At 60.1% G+C, this 20,260-nt stretch overlaps 1 protein-coding gene across 1 annotated transcript; it reads left to right on the forward strand.

Moving 5' to 3' along the window:
- Positions 1-9,795: 9,795 nt before the first annotated feature.
- HJV (hemojuvelin BMP co-receptor) lies at positions 9,796-15,045 on the forward strand. The gene is made up of 4 exons (XM_009949181.2): positions 9,796-10,164; positions 12,145-12,306; positions 13,377-13,879; positions 14,419-15,045. Exons 2-4 carry the CDS (start codon positions 12,213-12,215, stop codon positions 15,043-15,045), a joined length of 1,224 nt encoding a protein of 407 aa, XP_009947483.2. The 5' UTR covers positions 9,796-10,164; positions 12,145-12,212.
- The last annotated feature ends 5,215 nt before the right edge of the window (positions 15,046-20,260 follow it).

Genomic DNA, 20,260 nt, shown 5'->3' on the forward strand with positions numbered 1-20,260 from the left:
CAAACTTATTTCTAAAAAAAAAAAACCACAGAGGGTCGGCTTGGGCTTTTTTTGTTAGGTTTTTCCCCCAAACACAGGGGTAGGGGCAACAGAGCTGGATTTAGGGCTTTGCCGCTCGCCGGGGCTAGCGGCAGCCCACGCTTTGCCGCCCGCGCGTCCCCCGGCTCCCGCCGCCGCTCCCAGCCTTGAACTTCTCCCCGTACGCGGCCAGACGGCGTTTGCTGCAAATATTGAGGGAACTTTGCCTGTGCCTCGAAGAGGGGAAAAAAAAAAAAAAAAGCAGCGAGTTCTCCAGCCCGGCGTGCTCGGAAAGGAGCAGAAAAGACACTTGCAGATTAATACTATTAAGTAGGATTTAAAAAAAATAAAAGCAATTGAGGTTGGATAATGCCCTCCCGAACAAACCAGCTCTATTCTCCAGCGCCTGGCAGGTCCTTGTGTGCCCAGGGGTGTTTAGCATCTCTTTAACGAAGCTGAAAGCTTTGCATTGAAACAGCGCTCGAGGACCGGCCGGGCTTGTGCGCTCCCGGCCACCTGAGGAACAACCAGCGGCGTAAAACCCACGGCCATTGGCTTTGCCGGTGATGGGGACGGCCACACAGGGTGCAAACGGCTAAAACCCTTGGAAAAGAGGCCGAAACCCTTGGAAAAGAGGCTGAAACCCTCAGAAAAGAGGCTGAAACCCTCAGAAAACAGGCTAAAACCCTCGGAAAGGAGGCTGAAACCCTCGGAAAAGAGGCTAAAACCCTCGGAAAAGTGGCTGAAACCCTCGAAAAAGAGGCTGAAATCCTTGGAAAAGAGGCTGAAACCCTCGGAAAAGAGGCTGAAACCCTCGGAAAAGAGCCTTCGGCCAGCGCCGGGCGGGCGGGGGGTGCGGGTGAGCTCCTTCGCCGCGCTCGCCTCTCTCAAACCCGGCATCAATTCGCCCGCCACGACCTGCTGCCGGGTCCCCTCTGCCTGCGGGGTGGGGGGCCGGGGGGGGCAGGAGGCCGATTGAGCGGGTCCAACACGCTCCCCAGGCAGACGAGGTGATTTTCCTAACAGGAACATGCTGGCTAAAGGTCCAAGTATCTTTAAAAATGCGTTTCTTTTCCCCCCAGTAAATAGCCGAGGCTTTGATGATTTGTTAGAGAAGCTTTGATGATTTGTTAGAGAAGCTTTGATATAAATTTGTTATAAAACCTGAGGCTTTCTCAATTGCTGCTCAAACTTCCCCAGACCCTACGCAAGCAACGGACCGGTATTTCTACCAATAAATTTAGTTAAAAAACCAGAAAGCTTCAGTGTAAAGGACGTTTTGAGTTGGTATTGTTTGCTACGGTGTCTCTGGAATAAGGATCTTCTACGGCCACAGCATCACCCCTACGAGCAACGCTGGAGCCGTTAAACGTACAACCCCACCGCCCCGTTTGCTAAACACGGGGCTTGATTCGGGGCCCTGAGAAGGCGACACAAAAAGGGCTTTTTTCCCAAAAAAAAAAAAAAAAGAAAAAAAAAAAGAAATAATTCGAAGCTGAGGGAGGGTCTTTGTGGGGTGTAAAATAGCTCCTGGGAACGGGAAGCGAGGGACGCTATGGGGACAAAGTCGTCGTCCACGGAGAGAGCGAGGACCAGCGGAGGGGGAGACAGAGGGAAGGGAGGGAGCAGGATTCCCCAGGGAAGATGGGTCCTTGACTGGGAAAAACAGCCAAGAGACCGAAATCCGAGGAATTAACAACACACAACAGAGAGTGAACGTATTTTGCATCACGTTTTGAGGGGGAACGAAGATATATTCATGTTCACCCCACAATAAAACCCCCCTGGGTCTCTTCACAGTGATCCGGGACTCTATTTGCACCAATTTAGAAGGGGACTTCCCAAATATTTTCAGCAGCAAAGACTCCAGCCAGCGAAATCAGCCCAAACCCAAACTTTCCGAGGGTCTGGGGAACTTCTCCTCTACCCCCAAGCAGCCCTAAGCGAGGCTCGCCTCCCTCGCCCTGCGAAAACCACGCCGGTTGTGATGCCAGCTCGCGATTTCCTCCCAAAATCCCATTTTTCAAGCCTTCATTCCATTTTCCTGACAGCATTTGTTTTGTGGTCACCGGGCAATATATTTACCGCGCTTCCTTATCGTCCATTCGCTGGAAGACCTGATTGTGTTAAAACATCCCTCGCAAAGACAAAACCCAGCCGATGATTCACCCGAAGCCAGCGCTTCGGAAGGCCTTCAGCGTGGCTAAGGACGCTGCCCAGCTCTATAAAACCTATTTTATTTAATTAATTTATTTCCCCCTCCTTCGGTCGAAATGAAAAGCCAACAGGGTCTAGGCTCGAGGGTGGCGGTAGCAGGGCAGGGGACGATAAGCGGCGATGAAAGGGGGGGACGATCCTTTCCAAACGGGTTTCCCAGCTCGCGGCGGCGAAGCCCCGCACTGGCGGGCGCGGGGTGGTCCCTTCTCTTTGCTTTTCCCCCGTCCCCTCTCCTTTGGACGTGGCCGAGGGCCAACGCCAGCCGAAACGGCGTAAACCTGGGGCGGCTCCTTCCACACCAGCGCGGTCGCCCCGGCTTCGGCGCAGCCGGGGACGTAGCGAGGCCGCGCTCCCGGCAGAGGATGAACCCCCCCCCCCCTAGGGGTGCAGAGGGTCCCGTTTCCCCCCCTCATCGCTCCAGGATCACCTTTGGGATTTGCCCAGAGCATCTCGGAGGCGAAAAATTAAAGTCACCCAAAGGCAGCGCCCGGGCCTTCCCCGCCGTCACCGCTCCTGCGGTGTTTTTAATTCCTCTTCCAAACCAAAGGCCCCGGTGAAGACCCGCAGAGGAAGGGCAGGCGGGTGCCAGGCGCGGGGGAGGCGCCACGGGGCTGCCCCCCACGCGTCCCGGCATCCTCCGCACCCCCGTCCCCTCGGCGGCGGCGACGGGGGTGACCCCGGCTGCTGTTGCCACCCCATCCCTGCCCTCACCCCGCTCCGGCTGGCAGCGGCCCACGCATCGCCCTGCCCCAGCCTGGGGCTTTTGTGGCTGCAGGTCTCTTTTTTTTTGGCGAGCCCCCCCCCCTCTTTCCCCAGGGCTCCCCTCCCTCCCAGCAGCCGCCGGGACCCATTTTGGTTCCTTTCACAAAGAGCCACACGAGGTTTGGGTTTTTTTTTTCCCCTCTCTTTCACTTGTTTTCCTGCGATCAACACAGCCCCCTCCAGCCTCTCCGGAGTGGCTCAAACACCCCTTAAACCACCTCTTCTTTCTTCCTTCTGGGTAGGCAAAGCCACACAAAACACGAGGCACAGGGAGAGACGACCAACGGATGCCAACCGAGGGCTGGTTGTGCTCCCCCCACCTCTTCCCCCCTTCTACTTTTCCCTGCCAGAGATCATATTATCTTCATTATTATTATTATTATTATTATTATTATTATTAGGAATTTCTGGGCCGAGGTGGATTTTTGCTGCCTGCCAGCTGCCCCTCCAGCCTTGCCCCACGCGCGAGCGGTGGGCTGGCAGGGCAGCGAGCGGGCGCTGACGGACAAGTCAATCACATTAAAAATAACCAACCAGCCCAAGGTCCATCGGGGTGGATCCCGACCGCATCCATTCGGTCTTTTCCATCTTAATCCCTCCCTGCCTCGGGGAAGTACAAAGGGAACGCGTCCTCCCGCGGGGACGCTCCCCCTGCACCCAGAAAACCCAGCAAGGGGGCTTTCACCGAAATGATAGATTGCCACAATTTCCCTCCTCTTGATTGTTTTTAATGGAAAAAAAAAGAGAAAGTGGAAAATTGCAGGTCAGGATTTGCACCGAACGGAGGGATGAAAAGTTTCCCAGGCGGCTGGGAAGTCGTGGCGAGCACAAAGATGCTGCGGTCCCTTCCCGCTGCCGGCTGGGACAGCGATTTGCCGCTGGCACCTCACGGATCGGAAGTGGGGAGATCCCCGTAGGATCCTGGTGGGATTTCTCCCGTGAAAGCAAAGCAGCCGTGCGCTGCCTCTCACGCCGGGGCCGCACGGGTTCGCCTGCCAGCTCCCAGCCTCCGAAGCTTTCCATTCCCGCGCGGCTGGACACGCTCATTCCCCTCCCCAGGCTAAACACCAGCAGGAGATTAATGACTTTCTCCTTGGAAATATTGAGGGATAGAAGAAACGTGTCCATCCCCCCTGCAACCACAATTTAAAACCAAATAATTCCCCACTGCAAAGCCCAAGGAGAGTAAACCCGAGACTATCGCGCTGACTTACTGCGCCGACAAACTTGTAGTTAATCACAGGAATCAATTAACCATCCCTCCCTCGTTTTATTTCGCTTCAAACAGCCCCCCAAGCCCCCAGCAGCGTCTTACCCCCGCGATGCTCCCGCTCGTCCGAGTCCTAACGCCGACTGACCGATTTGCATAGCCCTGCTGGAGAGCCGGACGGGGTCGAGGGGACGGGGACAGCCTTTCCAGGCCCTGAATGGCATTGTGGAAGGGAAAAAAAAAAAACCCACCAACGAACCAACCAACCAACCACCAAACCCCAACCCTCTGAGCTCCGGGGATTGACGCCTTTCGGTGCTGCGGGCCGGATCTGGAGCCCCGGTTGCCGCTGGCGAGCGAAGGAAGGCGCCCGGCGTGATTTGAGGGCGAACTGCAACCCCCTGCGGGGGCGAAGGGGGCTCAGCCCCCAGCGGGGTTTTCCCTTTAGCCGTGTCGGCAAGAGAGACCCCGGCACAGAAACCTCCAGGGCTGCGGTTCGACCCGGGTGCCGAGGGTTTGGCAGGAGCGAGGCCAGCGCCGCCGGCGCCTGCAAAGCCCCCGCGTGCCCTCCCGCTCCTCCGTCGGCACGAGCCCACACGAACATGCTAAGCCCACGCTAACACACGCTAAGCCCGTGCTCACCCCCGCCGTGCCCACGCTCACCCCCGCCAGCGTTTTCAGGTCGCCTCGGTAGGAACCTGGTTCGCAAAGTGAAGTTCAACAGGTCAGGGGGGGCAGGGGGAACCCCTCGATTTCTTCCTCCCTTCCCAGCCAAACCCCCCCCCCCCCCCCCCCCCCCGAATCCTGTGTCACACGATTACACCAAATTTGAGAATTCTCTGACTGGTTTCCTGCTGTTTCCGACCCCCCACGTGCTGGGGGGGGGGGGTATTTCTTTATTTCCCTGCCTGAATCATCCCATAAATTGAAGACTGGGTTTGGTTTTTTTTTATCACTTCTCGAACCCAACCATTTCCAGGTCTTCTCGGGCACCAGCAGGAGCTCAGCTGGGAATTTATTTCCTTCTGCTGCTCGGGAGGGAGGAAAAACCACCCCCCGAAGGTCCCCCCCCCTCCAGCCCATCTTCTCCTCTCCCCAGACCGCTGCTAAAGGCAACCAAAAAGTCACTCGAAATCCCTCGCCGGAGCGTTTTTGGAGGCCTGGAGACTCGCAAAGTGCTGCTGCCACCTCGTGGTACCGTGTCCCCGCTCGCCTGCTGTCCCCAAAGTCCCCAAAGTCAGCTCGTGGCACCCGGTGGGGCTGGGGCGGGGGGTGGGCTCCCACCGGTGTCCGGAGGGTCCGTACGCACCCGGTGACATCCTCGCACCGAAGCCGCGCAGAGCCCAGACCTTCCTCTCCCACCTTCTACGTGGACATCAGGGTACTGCATTTTAACTGATGGGGAAACTGAGGCACGGGGCGGCTGCCTGAGCTCCCTGGTGGTCCCCAGCATCCCAACGGCGCGCGCTTGGGTACCGCCACCATCACGCACCGGGTCGGCGTTTGGCGGAGACCCAACGGGGCAGGGGGCACCTCCGGGTCCTTCGGCAAAGCGGTGGCTGCTTCCAGCTCCATCTGCTCCCGTCTTTTTTTAGCCCCGGCGCTTCCCGGCCCTGCAGCTGCCCGGCCCTGGAGCAGGTGCTCGGGGCCGGTGATTTATCAGCGTGTCGGCATCTCAGGAGGGTCTCCGAGCAGCCCCCAGGCAAGGGCAGGGGAGCGGGATGGATGGTTTTTTCCTCCAGAGGCAGCCGAGCGATGCCAGCCCCGCGGGGATGTGCCACCCCACGGCTGGAGAGGGCCGTGGGGCTTGGTCACACCTTCGAGTAGGGCAGTTGAAGGCCGTGGCTCCCCGATTCTTCCCCCAACCTTCTCCAGATCTTCCCTCTCCATATGTAGCACCGAGACTTCTGGTCCTCCCATGCACCTGCCCTTCTCCGGGACCTCCTGAGCATCCCGAGCAGCGGAGAGGGAAAGCTCCCGGCTGCAGAAACCTGGAGGAAGAGTTGAACTCGACTCCAGACTTGCATCGTCATCGGTTCCTCCGTCTCCCTCCTTGCAGAGCTGGGAGAAGAGCAGCTGCCTGCAGGCGCAGGCCCTTCGCTCCCAGCCCTGCCGCGGCGGGGGAAGGCACCCCAGCCGGGCGCTGCGGTGCTCGAGGAGGCAGGTGCTGCTGCCAGAGGAGCCCGCCTTGAATTTCCAGCAGCGCTTTGCCTTCCCAACCTGCTCCATTTTTTTCCCCCCCTCAGGGCTTGGAGAAACCCCCGAGATCAGCAGCTTGGAGCGATCCAGCCAGGACCCCGCGTCCATCTCGCACACGGTTTGCTCTGCCCGTAGATTCGAAGCGCGCGGTTGGGAAGCCTTCGGCTCTCCCTCCTTTTTCCCTTCCCCTCCCCACTGGAATCCAGCTTTCGGGATCAAAAATACGACTGGCTATTTTTAAAGTGTCGACTTAGCCCCCTCTCCTCCAGCTCGGTGACGGATCGGGCTGTCGTAAAGTTCAGCTGTTTTCTGCTCCCTCCGCACCGAGCCCAGGGCGTTAACAGCCGTGATTCCCTCCTGCCCGGAGCCAAACCCACGCCGGGTATCAGGACTCACGTCCGGAGGGTCTGGTGGCATTTGGTGGCCCGTCCTGTGGCTGGTCGGAGTGGTATTTGCTGGGGTAAGTGGAGCGCCGGGATCCTCGGCAAAGGTTTGGGGAGGGAGGGATGGGGACTTCACGCCAGGCACGGCGCGGAAAGGAGGGTGGATGCTCGGGGTTTGAGCTGTGCAAACGGCCCGTCCGCTGCTGTGCCCCTACCTGGAGAGGAGCAAGATCCTCTTTTCCAGCTCCCTGGCAAATCCTGCCTTCCCCAGGCCCCTCTCCCGACTCCGACCCCAGCCCTAGGGCTCAGCTCCGCAGCTCCCGGGGGATGCTGCCTGCCGTACCGCGGTCCGGGGAGCGCAGGGGTGACACTCGTGGCTCGGCTCATCCCCCCCAGCTCCAACCTCAAGAGCTCGGCTCATCCCGCTCGCCCAGGGGTGCCCGGGAAAGGCTGGCGGAGCTCTCCTCGACTCCACCGAGCCGCGTTCAGGAGCGATGCTGCTGGGTGGCAGGAGGGTTTGCTCGTGTCCACAGCTCTGACGGAGGCAGGTGAGCTCCTTAGAGCCCCGCCGCCCCCTTAGGGATGTTTTGCCGAGTTTCCCCATCCCCACAGGCCATTTTGGGCACAAACCCATGAGGGTTCGGACCGGGGCTCCCGGTAGCAGCGGGTTTGCAGGCAGGGCTGGTGCCAGCTCAGAGCCAAGCTGGGCCTGGTCTCCCTGAGCAAATTAAATCTCCAAAGCACTCCGGTTAAACAAAGCTCTTGCTAAACTCGTTGTGTTAGCGATCGGGCTGGGTGGGGGCTGGAGCCGAGCGGTGACCGCGCTGTCCCGACCTTTGGCGGGGTGACGCTGCTCCAGGTGACAACCCACGCGGGTGACGCTCGCAGGCAGAGCCCCGCGTTGCCCGCTTTGCACCCAAAACCGCGCAGCTGCCGCGCTCAGGGTCTCTCCCCGGCTCCCGAGGCTTGGCAGGGCTTGGGAAAGCCTCGTCTTTTCGGGCAGGAGGGTCTGGGTGAGGCCAGCTGCTCTGCAGCCCCCTCGGCGGCAGGATTCGGTGGCCCAGCTGGCGGGATCCAGGGCTTTGTGCCTCCTCAACCGCCAGCTGATTTTGGGGAGAGAGCTGGCTTTCAGGAGCGGTTGGATCACAGATGCTTTTGTCTTGCTACCGTGACTCTCTGCCAGCTCGGGAGAAATTCCCAGCCTCCTCCACCCGACGCACGCCCGCAGCCCCCAGCTCGGAGAGCTGCCGCGCGCTGGCGGCGTCGAAGCCACCGATGGCTCCGTTTCACCGGGATCCGGCACGCCGCCAGCGGCGCGGCACCCATAAACACCGAGTCTCGGGGCTGCCAGGGGGCTCCCCCCAACCCGGCCTCTGCGCTGCAGCGACCTGGATGTCCCGCTTCGGTTTCTCCACTCCGGTTTTCCCTTTCCCTGCCCAAACGATGGGATGCCGGGAGGCCTCCGCTCTCGCCGAGCCCAGATGGTACCGTCTGCTGCCCCAGAAGAATTCCCACCTGCCCTCCCCGCGTGTAACTGATTCCCTCGGTGGGTGTTTGCACCTCCCCACGCCGGGGGCTCGCTGCGGGGCAGCCGGCGGCGGCAGATGGGGAGGATACCAGGCACCCGAGGCACGGCCAGGGCGGACGCTGGGAGGCTGCGCTGGGATATGGGTCTTATTTTCTAAACAAGATTTTTTCCACTCCCTGGTTATCCCTTGTTACCAGGTAACAGAGACCCACAGCATAAATACCGGGCAGGGAAAAGAGCTGCAAAGCCTCCGTGCGCCCCGGGGAGCGAGGGGAAAAAAAAAAAAAGCCAACAGGCATCTAAACCCTTCCTCCTCCGGTGGCTGCTGATGTAAATCCCAGCTGGGATTTGAACCCAAGCTGGTATTTATTCTTTGTTTGCCTTTCTTCTCCCCGTTGCCCCCAAGGAAGATGTACTGCTACGCTTAAAACAAGGGCCTGGCTGTAGATTTAAGCCTGTTCTGCAATAAGCAGCCGTGACCCCTCCATTTCTCCCCAGTTCCCCGGGTGAAGAGCACTCCAGCACGGCCGTGACCCCCCTCCAGCCCTGGCTGCTCGGTTCACGCAGCAGGAGAGCTTGTGCTGGGGTCAGAGCAGGAGAGGGGAAGGTTGGAGGGGGAAACCCCTTCCCCCCTCACCCCTAAACAACCCAAACCGCTCTCGAGGTGCACTGCAGAAATGGGGAGCGATTCCCCCAGGAGGCCCATGGTGGTACCTGGTGAGGGGGTCGGTTAAACCCGCCTGCTCTCCTGGGCTCAGGCTGCCACGAGGCTCCGCGTGCGAAGGCGTCGAGGGGTCTGCGAGGCTTCGCTCCCTGCCGTGAAGGGCAAGACCTGGAAAAGAGCAGGAATTGGGTTTAGGAGGCTTTTCTGAACGGGTTCCCAAAGGGGTTCGTGGGTGCTGGGAGCGCTGAGGGACCCGCTCCCCATCTTTGCCCTCCAGCCATCGCCGCCAGGGATCCTAAACCGACGGGCCACCCCTGGAAAAGCCTGACCCGGACATTTCCCCACCATTTGTCCCCCTGCAGGGACAGGGGTTTGTGCAGCCGCTCTCTCCACCCAAGCCCTTGCAGGTGGGCTTTCGGGAACGCAGCCGGCACGGCCCAGCGTTCATCGACCCCTGGGGACACCGGCCACCTTTGGCCCATGTCATGTTTGTGTTCAGGACTCAGCTGCACCCCAGGAGGGGAAACTATGAGAGATACGGCTGAAAAAGTATTCCCTGTGGGGTGTATCCCCCACAGGGAGAAAGCACAGTGCTCTTCCACGGAGACTCGCCCCACGGGGGTTGGAATATCACCCGAGGAAGGAAAGCTCCAGGGAAGCCAGCTCCCGCAGCCCGTGCTGCTCCCACGAGCACCATCGAGTAGCATCACCCCGTCAGGGGAATCGGGGGGCTCCCACCTCCTCCTCGGGCTCCTCTCCCCCCCCACCCCCCCTTGCCGCACACCGTCTCCCTCTGCCCCTTCCACTTGTTGTTCTTGGCTGGGTTTTAGCCTGTCTAAATTTAGGCGGATCTATTTCAACACCCATCCTCTGCCCTGCGGGGGGAAGAGGAGGGAGCAAAGGTAGCCAGGGAGGAAGAGCAGGGACCGCGGTGCCCTGCGGTGGGGTCTGCTCCCCGCACCCCCGGCCGGACTTTCCCCACCAGCACCCTGGATTTTATCCGGCTGCGAGGCCGTGGAGGTGCCCAGGGCTGAGGTTGGCGTTGTCCTGGCTGTCATCCCGTGGATTTCTGGCTGTCACTTGGGGTAGAGCCGGGTGACAAGGACAAGGCAGCCCGTGTGTCCACCAGGGAAGGAGCTCCCTGCTCTGGGAGCCAGCTCATCGCCAGAGGAGGCTGATGCAGGTGAGTGGGGCTGCAGCCAAGCAAGGGCAGGGACGAGGGTGCGAGGCGCAGGACATCGGCACTGGCACCCAGGGGTGCTCCAGGCTCCGCTCCCATGGACAGGTGGCCCCAAAGAGAGGCAGGACTGGGGTGCCCAAGCACCCCTCGCTGCCCTGCCCAGCCAGAAACCATCCATGTCCCCTCGCAGGTGGCATCACCTTGGACTTGTGGAGCATCTCTAACTGCTACTGCCTTTCTCCTGACGCCGTTGGGGTTGGGACAGCCCAGAGACAGTCCCGCTGCCCGCAGGACCCACGGCAGAGCCTCTCCTCGCCCTGGCCAGAGCCACGCTGCTCTACTACACATTAACCAGCAGCTGAGCGTTGCGACAGGGACAGGTCCCCTCCGTGCCACCACCTCCAGGGGACTTTGAGGGGTAGCGCTGAGGGGTCGCCAGCTCCTGTGAGCTCCAAGATGCTCAGGCTGGTCAAACAAGGTCGAACAAGGTAGGGAGGGACATGATTTAGGGACATGGTTTAGCGGTGGGCCTGGTAGCGTTAGGATAACGGTTGGACTTGATGATCTTAAGGGTCTTTTCCAACCAAAATGATTCCGTGACAGAGCAAGCGTCGGGCATCAGAGGAGGATTGGAACACACGGCCAGTCTGTGCCCCTCTCACCAGTACACACCCAATGCAAGCCTAGCTCCCAGTTCCCAGCACCGGGGCTCGTGTCCCCGTGCCCCAGGGCTGCAGAAGCCACCTTCCCCCTTCCAGCACGGTCGGCTCAGCTCGTCCTCGCTGCCAAGGGCAGCCGGCAGCCGGAGCACCGCCAGCAGGTCTGCAGCGCGGTTTTGCTCCAGACATCTGCCCCAGCAGCCAGCCACCCAGCTGGCAGAGGAGCGCGGGGGGCCGCCCGCGCTCTGCGCCGCCGCCGCGCCAGCCAGCGCGACCAACGGCGGTTGTTTGACAGCCGCGGCAAAGGGAGCTGAAAGGTGCTAGACGGAGCTGGTAGGGCTGTGATTTCTCCCTTTTTTTTTGAGAAAAAGATGAGAATTCCACCTCTTCTCCTCCCCCCGGGTTGCAGCTTACACTCACTAGTGATCGCAGCGTCGGTAACAGTGAGCCCTTGGGCTGCCCAGGGTACCAGGCACGGACACATCACCGGGAGCATCAGCCTCTGGCAACCAGCACCTCACACAGCCTAAAAGGGAGGGAAAAAAAACCCCCAACAATCCCCGTTTCACACACAGCAGTTTCAAAGGCCACTTAACTAACAAGTGACTAACAACCGGCTGGTAAAATAAACCCCCAAGGACTCCAATCCCCAGCCCTGAGGGAGCACAAGGGAAGGTAAATCTTTTCTGTGGCTGCACCTCCTCCTTCCCCTCACAGCCCGCTGCCTGGATGCCAGCAGCTTCTTGCAGTCGCCCTCCAGCCCACCCGAGCCCCCCAGCACCCAGAGCCGGCGGGGAAAGGCAGAGCGTGGCTGAGAGCCCATTTCCCAGCTCTGAGGGAACCTGGGTGCTGGTTTTTTGGCGGAGCAGGAGGTGCTGGTGTCACCCCGTGGTGCTGGCTGCAGATGTGGTGGCAGTCACGCTTATAATTTGGCTTTTCAACTCCTACCCCCTCGGATGCTGTGCTCCAGACCCTCGTTTTGGGGGGGATGGCAGCAGGCCAGAGGCAGCCCACGCTGCACCCAACACGTGGGACAGTTTGGGTCCTCTCCCTGCTCGCATCCCAGCCCCTGGCGCTCCCCGATCCTCTCCAAGGGCAGCTGGAAGCTTTAACTTTCTGACACACTTGAACAACGCAGCGCAGCTGGTGGGAGACGAGAGCTGCGGCGGTTGAAAGCGGTTAAAAAACCCAAACCCTCCGGGATTTTCCTCAAAAGCTTGCAGCAGCGCAGCCAGGCCCTGCAGGGCCACGTCTGGCCGCTCCGTACCTGCAGCAGCTCCGTGTCGCCGGCACCTCTCAGGTCCCACCTCCGCTTGGCTTCTAGGGGACCTGCTGAATGAAGCCGAGACCAGCCCGCGGGTGAGCAACCCCCCAGGCTCTGCATGGATTGGAATGGGGAAACCTGCCCGCAGTAAGAGCCCAGGGCAGCTGGAAAAGCCCGGCTTCTTCCTCCGAGCTCTCTTCCTCCTCCTCTTCTGCAGGCATGGTAAGAAACCGCGTGGGCAGAGCCCCATCCCCGGCAAGGACACCCGTGGGAGCTGCAGCCCCGGGGGGCAGGGAGGGTACAACCATGGCAGAGCTCCCGGGAGGTGACCGGAGCGAGCAGAAGACCCTCTCGTCGCAGCCGTAAGACTCAGAGCGCCCTTGGCCCAGTGCAGCCAGCGGGAAGGGCAGGACAGCGTTCCCACCAGCACGGCCTCTGCCACGAGAGCATCCCCCTGCTCCCCTGCAGCAGCGGGCACTTTCCCCGGGAGAGCCCTTAAAAGCTCTGTTATCTCCCAAGATAAGACAGGGACAGCAGGGAACCACCCAAGTCCAAGGTTTTCCACCGAAAGGCACCATCACTCAGCCCCTCGCTTTCCTCCCTGCAGCCCAGGCACTCCCCCAGGAGGGCTCAGACCCCCACCCTGATTTCCCAGCGCCTCACCCAGCCCAGCTCCCATTCACCTCCAGCTCTGCCTTACAGCCCCTCTGCTTAACGAGCTAAACGACCCCTGCTGGGGCGGGTTCCTCGGCTCTCCTGGAGCTGTGGCACACGGCGCTGCCTTCTGCAGCTCAGAGAAATCGCGTTTGAGGGGCAGGACGTCCTTGGTGCAGAAAGAGCGATGGCACGGCCCCGGCCAGGGTTGAAACGGGGTTTCCCAGAAATTCCTGTTTGTCCCCTGGCAAGCCGCGGGGCAAAGAATCTCCGTCTGAGCCGTGTCCCAGGGCCACAGCCACAACTGGTGCCCCTGGCTCTCGGCCGTGCTTGTGCCCCAGGTACGATCCCACGTCCAAGATGTTTCAGGGACAGCCCTTTGGCCCGTTGGCTGCCCCCTGCGCCGGGCTCCAGCCTGTTTCGGCAGCCCTGGGTTCGGTCCCCTCGGGCGCGTAAGCAGCGGGTCATTTAAAGTGGCCACTGAGTGGGTTGAACCAGGGACACAAGCGCTTCCAGACGCCGTCTCCGTGAGATCCAGAGAGGGCCAGGTGGTGGGAGGTGGCGGGAGGAGAAGGGGATGCCCCTTCCCCACCCCTACAGCTCTCCTGGGATGCCCCGCGCCGTCCCGTCTCTCCCAGTTTCTTCCCAGTGCAAGATCCTGCGCTGCAACTCCGAGTACGTGGCCGCCACCCTCAACCTGCGCGGCTCCAGCAGGAACGCGGCGTATTGCAACGCCCTCCGCTCCTACTCCCACTGCACCCGCAAGACGGCTCGCACGTGCCGGGGCGACCTGGCCTACCACTCCGCCGTCCACGGCATCGAGGACCTCATGATCCAGAACAACTGCTCCAAGGAGGGTCCCACGTCGCCGCCCCGACCCCGGCCCCCGGCCCCCAACCACCAGGGCTTCGAGTCTCTCGATATCTGCAACTACGAGAAGAGTTTCCTCTACAAGCACGGCCAGCCCCCCAGCTACCAGCACTGCGCGGCTTTCGGGGACCCCCACATCCGCACTTTCCACGATGACTTCCACACTTGCCGAGTGGAGGGCTCCTGGCCTCTCCTGGACAATGACTACTTGTTCGTGCAAGCCACCAGCTCTCCGGTGGCGAAGGGGTCCAACGCTACGGTCACCAGCAAGGTAACGCGCGTGCGTAGGGCTTGGCAACGAAGCCACGCACCTCCGGGGAGGCAGCGACGGCTTGGGGCCCTTCCCCGCGCTCCCTGAAATGGCTGGGGAGGGCAGCGACAGCTTCAGCTAAACCCACGTGGGGTCAGGAATGAATATTTGCAGGAACAAGTGGGGTGAAGGGCCTTGAGGGGACCAGAGGGACCTGCAAACGCTCCCGTTGCTGCCTGGGGGTGGGTTAGTGCGTGGTCCAGGGGTTACCTGCGCGCAGCCTGGCCAGGCTTGGCTCCCTCTCGGTTTTCAGTCACTTAAATGGTGTTAAAGAAAGGAGGGAGGAGAGGAAGGAAAGGAGGAAACCTTGCTGCTTTCCCCAGAGGACTGCAGCAAGGTGGGAGAGAGGGTTTGGGGCAGAGAGGGGTGACGCCGTGAGGCAGCCGTGCGCGATCTGCTGCGCCCTCCCGGGGAGAGCTGGGACCTGGGGTGGGGACACGGCCGCCCCTCTCACACCCGGCGAGTCAGGTCAAGCCCCCGCTCTGATCTGCTCCCTGCAGCTCACCATCATCTTCAAGAACATGAAGGAATGCATCGACCAGAAGGTCTACCAGGCGGAGATAGACAACCTCCCGGCAGCCTTCGAGGACGGCTCGGTGAACGGGGGCGAGAGGCCCGGCGGGAGCAGCTTGGCGATCCGGGAGCGCAGCCCCGGGCGGCACGTGGAGATCCGCGCCGAGTACATCGGCACCACCATCGCCGTCCGGCAGGCCGGCCGCCAGCTCTCCTTCTCCATCCGGGCAGCCGAGGAGGTGGCGCGGGCCTTCACGGAGGAGCAAGACCTGCAGCTCTGCGTGGGCGGCTGCCCCCGCAGCCAGCGCATCTCCCGCAGCGAGTGCTGCCGCGGCCGCGGGGCGACCGAGAGGGCCCGGGCTCTCTGCAAGGAGATGCTGCCCGTGGAGGACGTCTACTTCCAGTCGTGCGTCTTCGACGTGGCGACCTCGGGCGACGCCAACTTCACCATGGCGGCTCACGGGGCCCTGGAGGACGCCAGGGTCTTCCTTCCCAACGCTGAGAAACTGCACATCTTCCAGGCCGGGGCAGGCTGCCCGCGCGCCTCTTCTTCCTTCCTTCTCCTCCTCCTCCTCCTCCCCTCTGGGCTTTGGGTTGTTTTGCGGCACTTTTAACTCCCGCTGGCGTCGCGTACGGCACAGGGGACACGTCCAGCCAGTCCTCAGGGGTAACCCGAGAGAGCTGCTGCCCCGAGACCCGTGCCGTGCAGGGCGAGAGGGATGCCTTACCTCGGGTCGGGTGTCTCTTCGGCAAGGAGGAACCAGAGACCCAGACCCTTGGCGAGGGGAGCGCCGGGGGCCGAAAGATGGTGAGACGCTGGTTTGCACCCGCTGCTCTCGCACATGCGGCACCGACTGAGCTTGTTTCCTCTCCCGAAGGCAGACCACAAGTTTTTCCTGTCGGCTTCTGACACATTTCGTGTTTCTAAAGGTGAGGACACCGCAGCAGTAGCAAAGAGAAACAAACAGACGGGGTGAAGGCACGTTTAGAAAACCTCTCTGCCCCTCAAAGCCTTTCCATAAACTCGCTTTACACCTTCCTTCCAGTGTTACTACAGCAGACTTTTACTCGGGAACCTTACGGATTCAGAAAGAACGGGCTCAGAGCCCAGATCCCGCTTTTTAGAAGTCAAAAAACCCGTGTTTGGTGGATTCGCGACCCCCTCGCCCCGGGTGCAACCAAAGCAACGCGAGAGTGAAGCAAGGCGGTACGTTGGTTATCGCAGTGTTGTGACCAAGGGTTGAGATTTTGGAGCCAGAAATCAGCCGTTTGGCACCGCGTTCTCCGCCCTCTGGATTCCGACCCTGCTCATTCCCAGCGTCGGGAGCTGCGGAGCGTCAGGTCGCTGACGTTTCAGGCGACCGTTGCTGTTTTTCTTTGTTGTCTTGGCACCTGCCTCAGACTCCGCAGAGCCGGTGCTGGACTTTGGACCAGCGTGGAGTTTCAGCGAGGGAAAAACACCCCTTGGTATTCCTCCCCCTTGGGCCCAACTCGCTCTGTCACCGTCACAACCCCCTTCAATCCAAGCCAGGCTGCGGGTTCCGCTTGCAAAAGACAATGAATAATGAAGCCGCCGAGCTGGCAAAACGCCGTATGACCGCATCGATGGGCAGGGGAACTCTGGCAGATGTACATAAAGGTAGAGGTGAGGCCAGATTAGATGTTTAATATATTTAAGAGGTTTTAAGTAAAGCAGATAGAGTTCTATATGATAAGAAATATTTTGCATATGCAAGGACGTTTTTTTGTTTGTTTTTAATAAAGAGGGCTCTCAGTAAAAACTTTGCTGTTCCTGTCCCGTAAGGAGAGCCCGCGTGGAGGCAGAGAAGTGAGCTGGCAGCCACGGGTGGGATTTGGGCATGCAGCTCGGGGAAAGAGAACTGCAGATCCTCCGTACCTGGAGGCTCTGCCGAGCCGTAGAGTTCGGCAATTTCATGTTTCGGTGTGTCTGCCGTTTCGTTGGTCAGGTTTGTTTTTTAACTCTGGTTCTTCTGCCGAGGGCACAAAGAGTAAACACGGAAACGTTTCACAGATATCTCAGCATACTTCCTCCTCTGACACACACTCAAAGCACACACTGACTGGCGTGAGAGTTTCTCCGTTTCTTGCACGGTGCTCTCGCTAATCCCTGAAGGTTTTGACATTAAAGGTGTCTATTTTTGACGTCCTCATTTCCTGTCATCTGTCTCTTTATTTCTTTGGTCGGCAGCAGCAGGTGAAGATAATAATATCTCGCCTTCCACCCACTGCTCCTTTTAGTCTGGAGCACTTTGTGGTCTATATATACACGCACTGAGCGAGGGGAGGAAGGCAGCCTGCCTCGCCGCCGCGCTCCACCGCTTCGCAGGAGGCTGCAGGTCCCCACGGGAGCAACGCTCCCCCCGGGGATAAAACCCTCAGGAGCCCTGGCGGGGCTGCAGGGTCGATAGTGCTGGAGCTCTTTACTGCAAGGAGCTTGACTTGGGCCAGTAACAAACAGTAGCCACCTCCAAGGTGCAAAACAGCACCTAGCGACGCCACGCGGCAGCGTCACGGTCAGGTGTTACGATGTGGAATGTAATTATCCTTCAGGTTTTGGCCAACGGAGCCCATCAGCAAGACTGCCACGGGGCCAGGAGGGCTGTCTGTTAGAGTCTGGAAGATGTAACGACTTACTGGGACTGCTGATTCGGATACCTGCCGAGATGAAGGCACAAATGAGGCCAAATATTGTCACTACCGCTTCAAATGTTTATTTAGAGAAAGGGAAAGGGAGAGAGAAAGAGGGCGCGGGGGCAGCAGCAATAGTCACCACCGGGAATCCGCGGCGTCCTGTCGATCCCTCTTTGTTCCAGTCGGGTGTTCTCCTCTGTTGGGTGGTGGTCCCGTCCCGGGAAGGCCAAGCGGAGGCTGCAAAGAGTCCCTTTTATGCCACAGTCTCAGGCCAATGCGATGGCGACGTGCCGCGGTGAGATCCAACCCGGCGGTGGCAGCACGCCGCTTCCGCGCCGATGGCGAGCGAACAGCCTACGCGACCTTCATGGGGGGCTCCAGCAGCCAGGAAAAAATCAGGCCTTTAGCTGTCACAACGCGGCGACAAGGAAATAACTGCAAAGCAGGTGTTCTTCCCAGAAACCACGTTATCGAGCCCAAAGTCACAAGCCACGTCCGGCTCGAGGCCGTGTGCCGTTGTTATGGCGACTCGACTCTCTACTTCCTCTTCAAAAACCACCAAGGTACAAAGTTTGAGACAAACATAAAATTCAAAGGTCCAGATTCTTACGCTTTCCTAATGGAGACACGAGGCTCTCGCTGGTTGATGACCCTTGTAGGTGAGCGGGGCCACACTCGCCCCCCGGACCCAGTACCTCCCCAGTCATAAAACTGGGACAGAAGAGTCCCCAGGACCCACCGGCAACGTGAAGGTGGTGGAGGAGATCCTGCACGAGTCCTGGGCTTGTGGGCATGGCAGGGAAGTGGCGCAGCAGAGCCTGGCCCACCACGCGTCCCGCAGCACCACGCTGGCTCTGTCCCAACCGAGGGCTAACCCCGGGCTCTGCAGGAGGGCTGTTATTCAGGCTCACTCCCCCCAACCCGCTCATGAACTTCCCAACCGGGAAGGGGGCAATGAATTGGGCTCCGAGGGGCTTTGCTCCCCTTGAACAGAAAAGCAGAGTTTCCTGGGTCTACCTGCGAAGAGTGGGTGCAAGAGCCCTCACGGATCATCCTCTGCCAAACCCCAAAGCCCGTGAGAATCCCAGAATATCCCAAGTTGGAAGGCACCCATAAGGACCATCAAGTCCAACTCCCTGCTCCTTGCAGGACTACCTCAAACCAAACCGTACAACTCAGGGCATCATCCAGACGCTCCTCAAAGAGAGGACGTTGGCCAACGCTCTCTGGAAAAGGTGAGCGGGACCATCCTGAGCCGCTCAAGGAGGCCTGAAGCCCTAATTCTGGTTGGAGCAGGTCTTGGGGAGTCACAGCACACCCCAGCCAAGGCCACCACCTCCCTGACGCACGACGCAGATGCTTAAACCTGAGCTGCAGCCTGGCTGAGGCCCAGCAAGGCGGAGGGAACGCGCGGAGCGTCGAACGGGTTTGCGCCTGTTCCCCCGATCGTTCCGTACTCCGCATCCTCAACTTAACGACTGCAGAGGAAGCAAGACCTTACAAAGACGTGCTGAAGGCTGTAAGTAGGAAAAAAAGACCTTTCCACCCCTGACAGATTGCAGTCTGAAATAAAGCAGCGGAACGTAGGCGTGGATCCAAGCCCCGCTGATGTCAACAAGAGTATTTCCATTGACGTCAGCCGACTTTGGATCGAGCCCTTAAATTTCCCAGCATATGTCACCTGCTAAAAAAGACACCAGCAACAGCAGCCAGCGTTTTCAAAAGCGAGCCCAGTTTGGGCCACTCTGCATCCAGATGCCCAACCTGGGCGGTTGGAGCAAGAGAATTCCCAGTCTGGATCAGACCTGGGGTTCACCCGCCCTGGCAGGCGGCTGCCAACAGCAGCCGGTGCCGGGGTCTCGCAGGAAGAAGCCTGGAACAACCTGGTCCCCTGACATCCCGCCTCGCTCTGGTTTCTGGCAGTTAGCGAAGGGCCTCGGGATGCAGCAGCCAAACCTGAATCTTCCTCAGCAGCTGCTCTACGGGTGACACACCAGGCAGATCACCAGAGGCGAGGTCTGGCTCCCGGGGCGGCAGCGAGGGCACACCGCTGCGTAACTTGGAGCTGCCAAGCCTCCGACCTCCGCACCAGAGCTCTCCAGTTCAGGAGAAGGTCTTCAAGACAGCAGCACTGGTTGAAGAGCCACCCGGACGTGCGGCTCTCCTCGGCGTGTTCCCTGCCGAACTCCGGCAGGTTTCGTTGGCCCAGGCGTTAAGGCCAAGGGGAGAAGTTCCACCGCGAAGGTCAGGGCTGGGTTCAGCTTCCTCGTGTTCGCAACGGCCAACGCGTCGGGCAGCGTCACCGCTGGGGAACGGGGAAAGCGGCTGAAACGGGCACGTCTCGGTGTGGAACGCTTCCTCACGTTCCTCCTCATCTGGCGTGAAAAATAACCTCAAATCACAGGGGGGGGAAAAAAAAAGGAAAAGAAGAAAGAAGCTGCCCAGGGCGTTTGGGCAGCTGTGGCACCGAAGCCAGATCTCTGCAGGGCCAACCTCCCCTTGCCCTCACGAGGCGGCAAACGCCGCGGTCGCCAGCCTCTTACAGCCGTCCCTTCCCTCTAAACACACAAAGCAGAGATTCACGCTCCTCCTGGCTTCCACAAACACGCAAGCAGCACGCTCGAAACACGAGGAATTGGCTCGCAGCAGGCCGAGGACACCAACACCGTCGCCTGTAACCCAACCGCCCAGCCCGCACGGGTGGGTGGAGGAAAATCCCTCCTGTGCCATTCCTGGCCAGGCCTCTAGATGTCCACAGAACCCAGAGCATGAGAAGGACCTTGGGGGAAGCAGCAGCTCCACAGCGAGTCCCTCCTCGCCCCCAAACCCCCCGAAATGCTCCCGCAGAGGTTCCATCCTTTGGTTGTTGCCTGCGTGAGACCAGCGAGGGCGAAGGAGGGCTGGGGGGGGGGGGGGGGGGGGGGGTTGCATGCTCAGTTTTAGCCACCCAACCTAAATCAGGGAGCTTGAAGTTTGGGGTGAGCATCTCCAGCGAGGATCCCCTCGCTCCCAGGCACACCGCACACGCTGGCAGGCGCGGGGTAGCTTCGGCTGAAGAAAAGTAAGAAAAATTCCCTATTTCTTCGCTCTCTCCAGCAGCTGCAGAACCTGCTGGGGCCTTTCAAGGGACAAACGGATGAAGCAGGGACGGAAGCTCAGGAAATCTTTGCTTTATGA

The sequence above is a fragment of the Leptosomus discolor genome, chromosome 26 (assembly GCF_034619465.1).
Source record: "Leptosomus discolor isolate bLepDis1 chromosome 26, bLepDis1.hap2, whole genome shotgun sequence".
NCBI classification, from domain to species: domain Eukaryota; kingdom Metazoa; phylum Chordata; class Aves; order Leptosomiformes; family Leptosomidae; genus Leptosomus; species Leptosomus discolor.

Bases quoted from the DNA above. Each gene is read 5' to 3' on its own strand.
- HJV (XM_009949181.2), top strand. From the start codon at position 12,213: ATGGGGAAACCTGCCCGCAGTAAGAGCCCAGGGCAGCTGGAAAAGCCC. The intron at 12,307-13,376 runs GTAAGAAACCGC...CGTCTCTCCCAG, and splicing joins CCTCCTCTTCTGCAGGCATG to TTTCTTCCCAGTGCAAGATC. The intron at 13,880-14,418 runs GTAACGCGCGTG...TGCTCCCTGCAG, and splicing joins ACGCTACGGTCACCAGCAAG to CTCACCATCATCTTCAAGAA.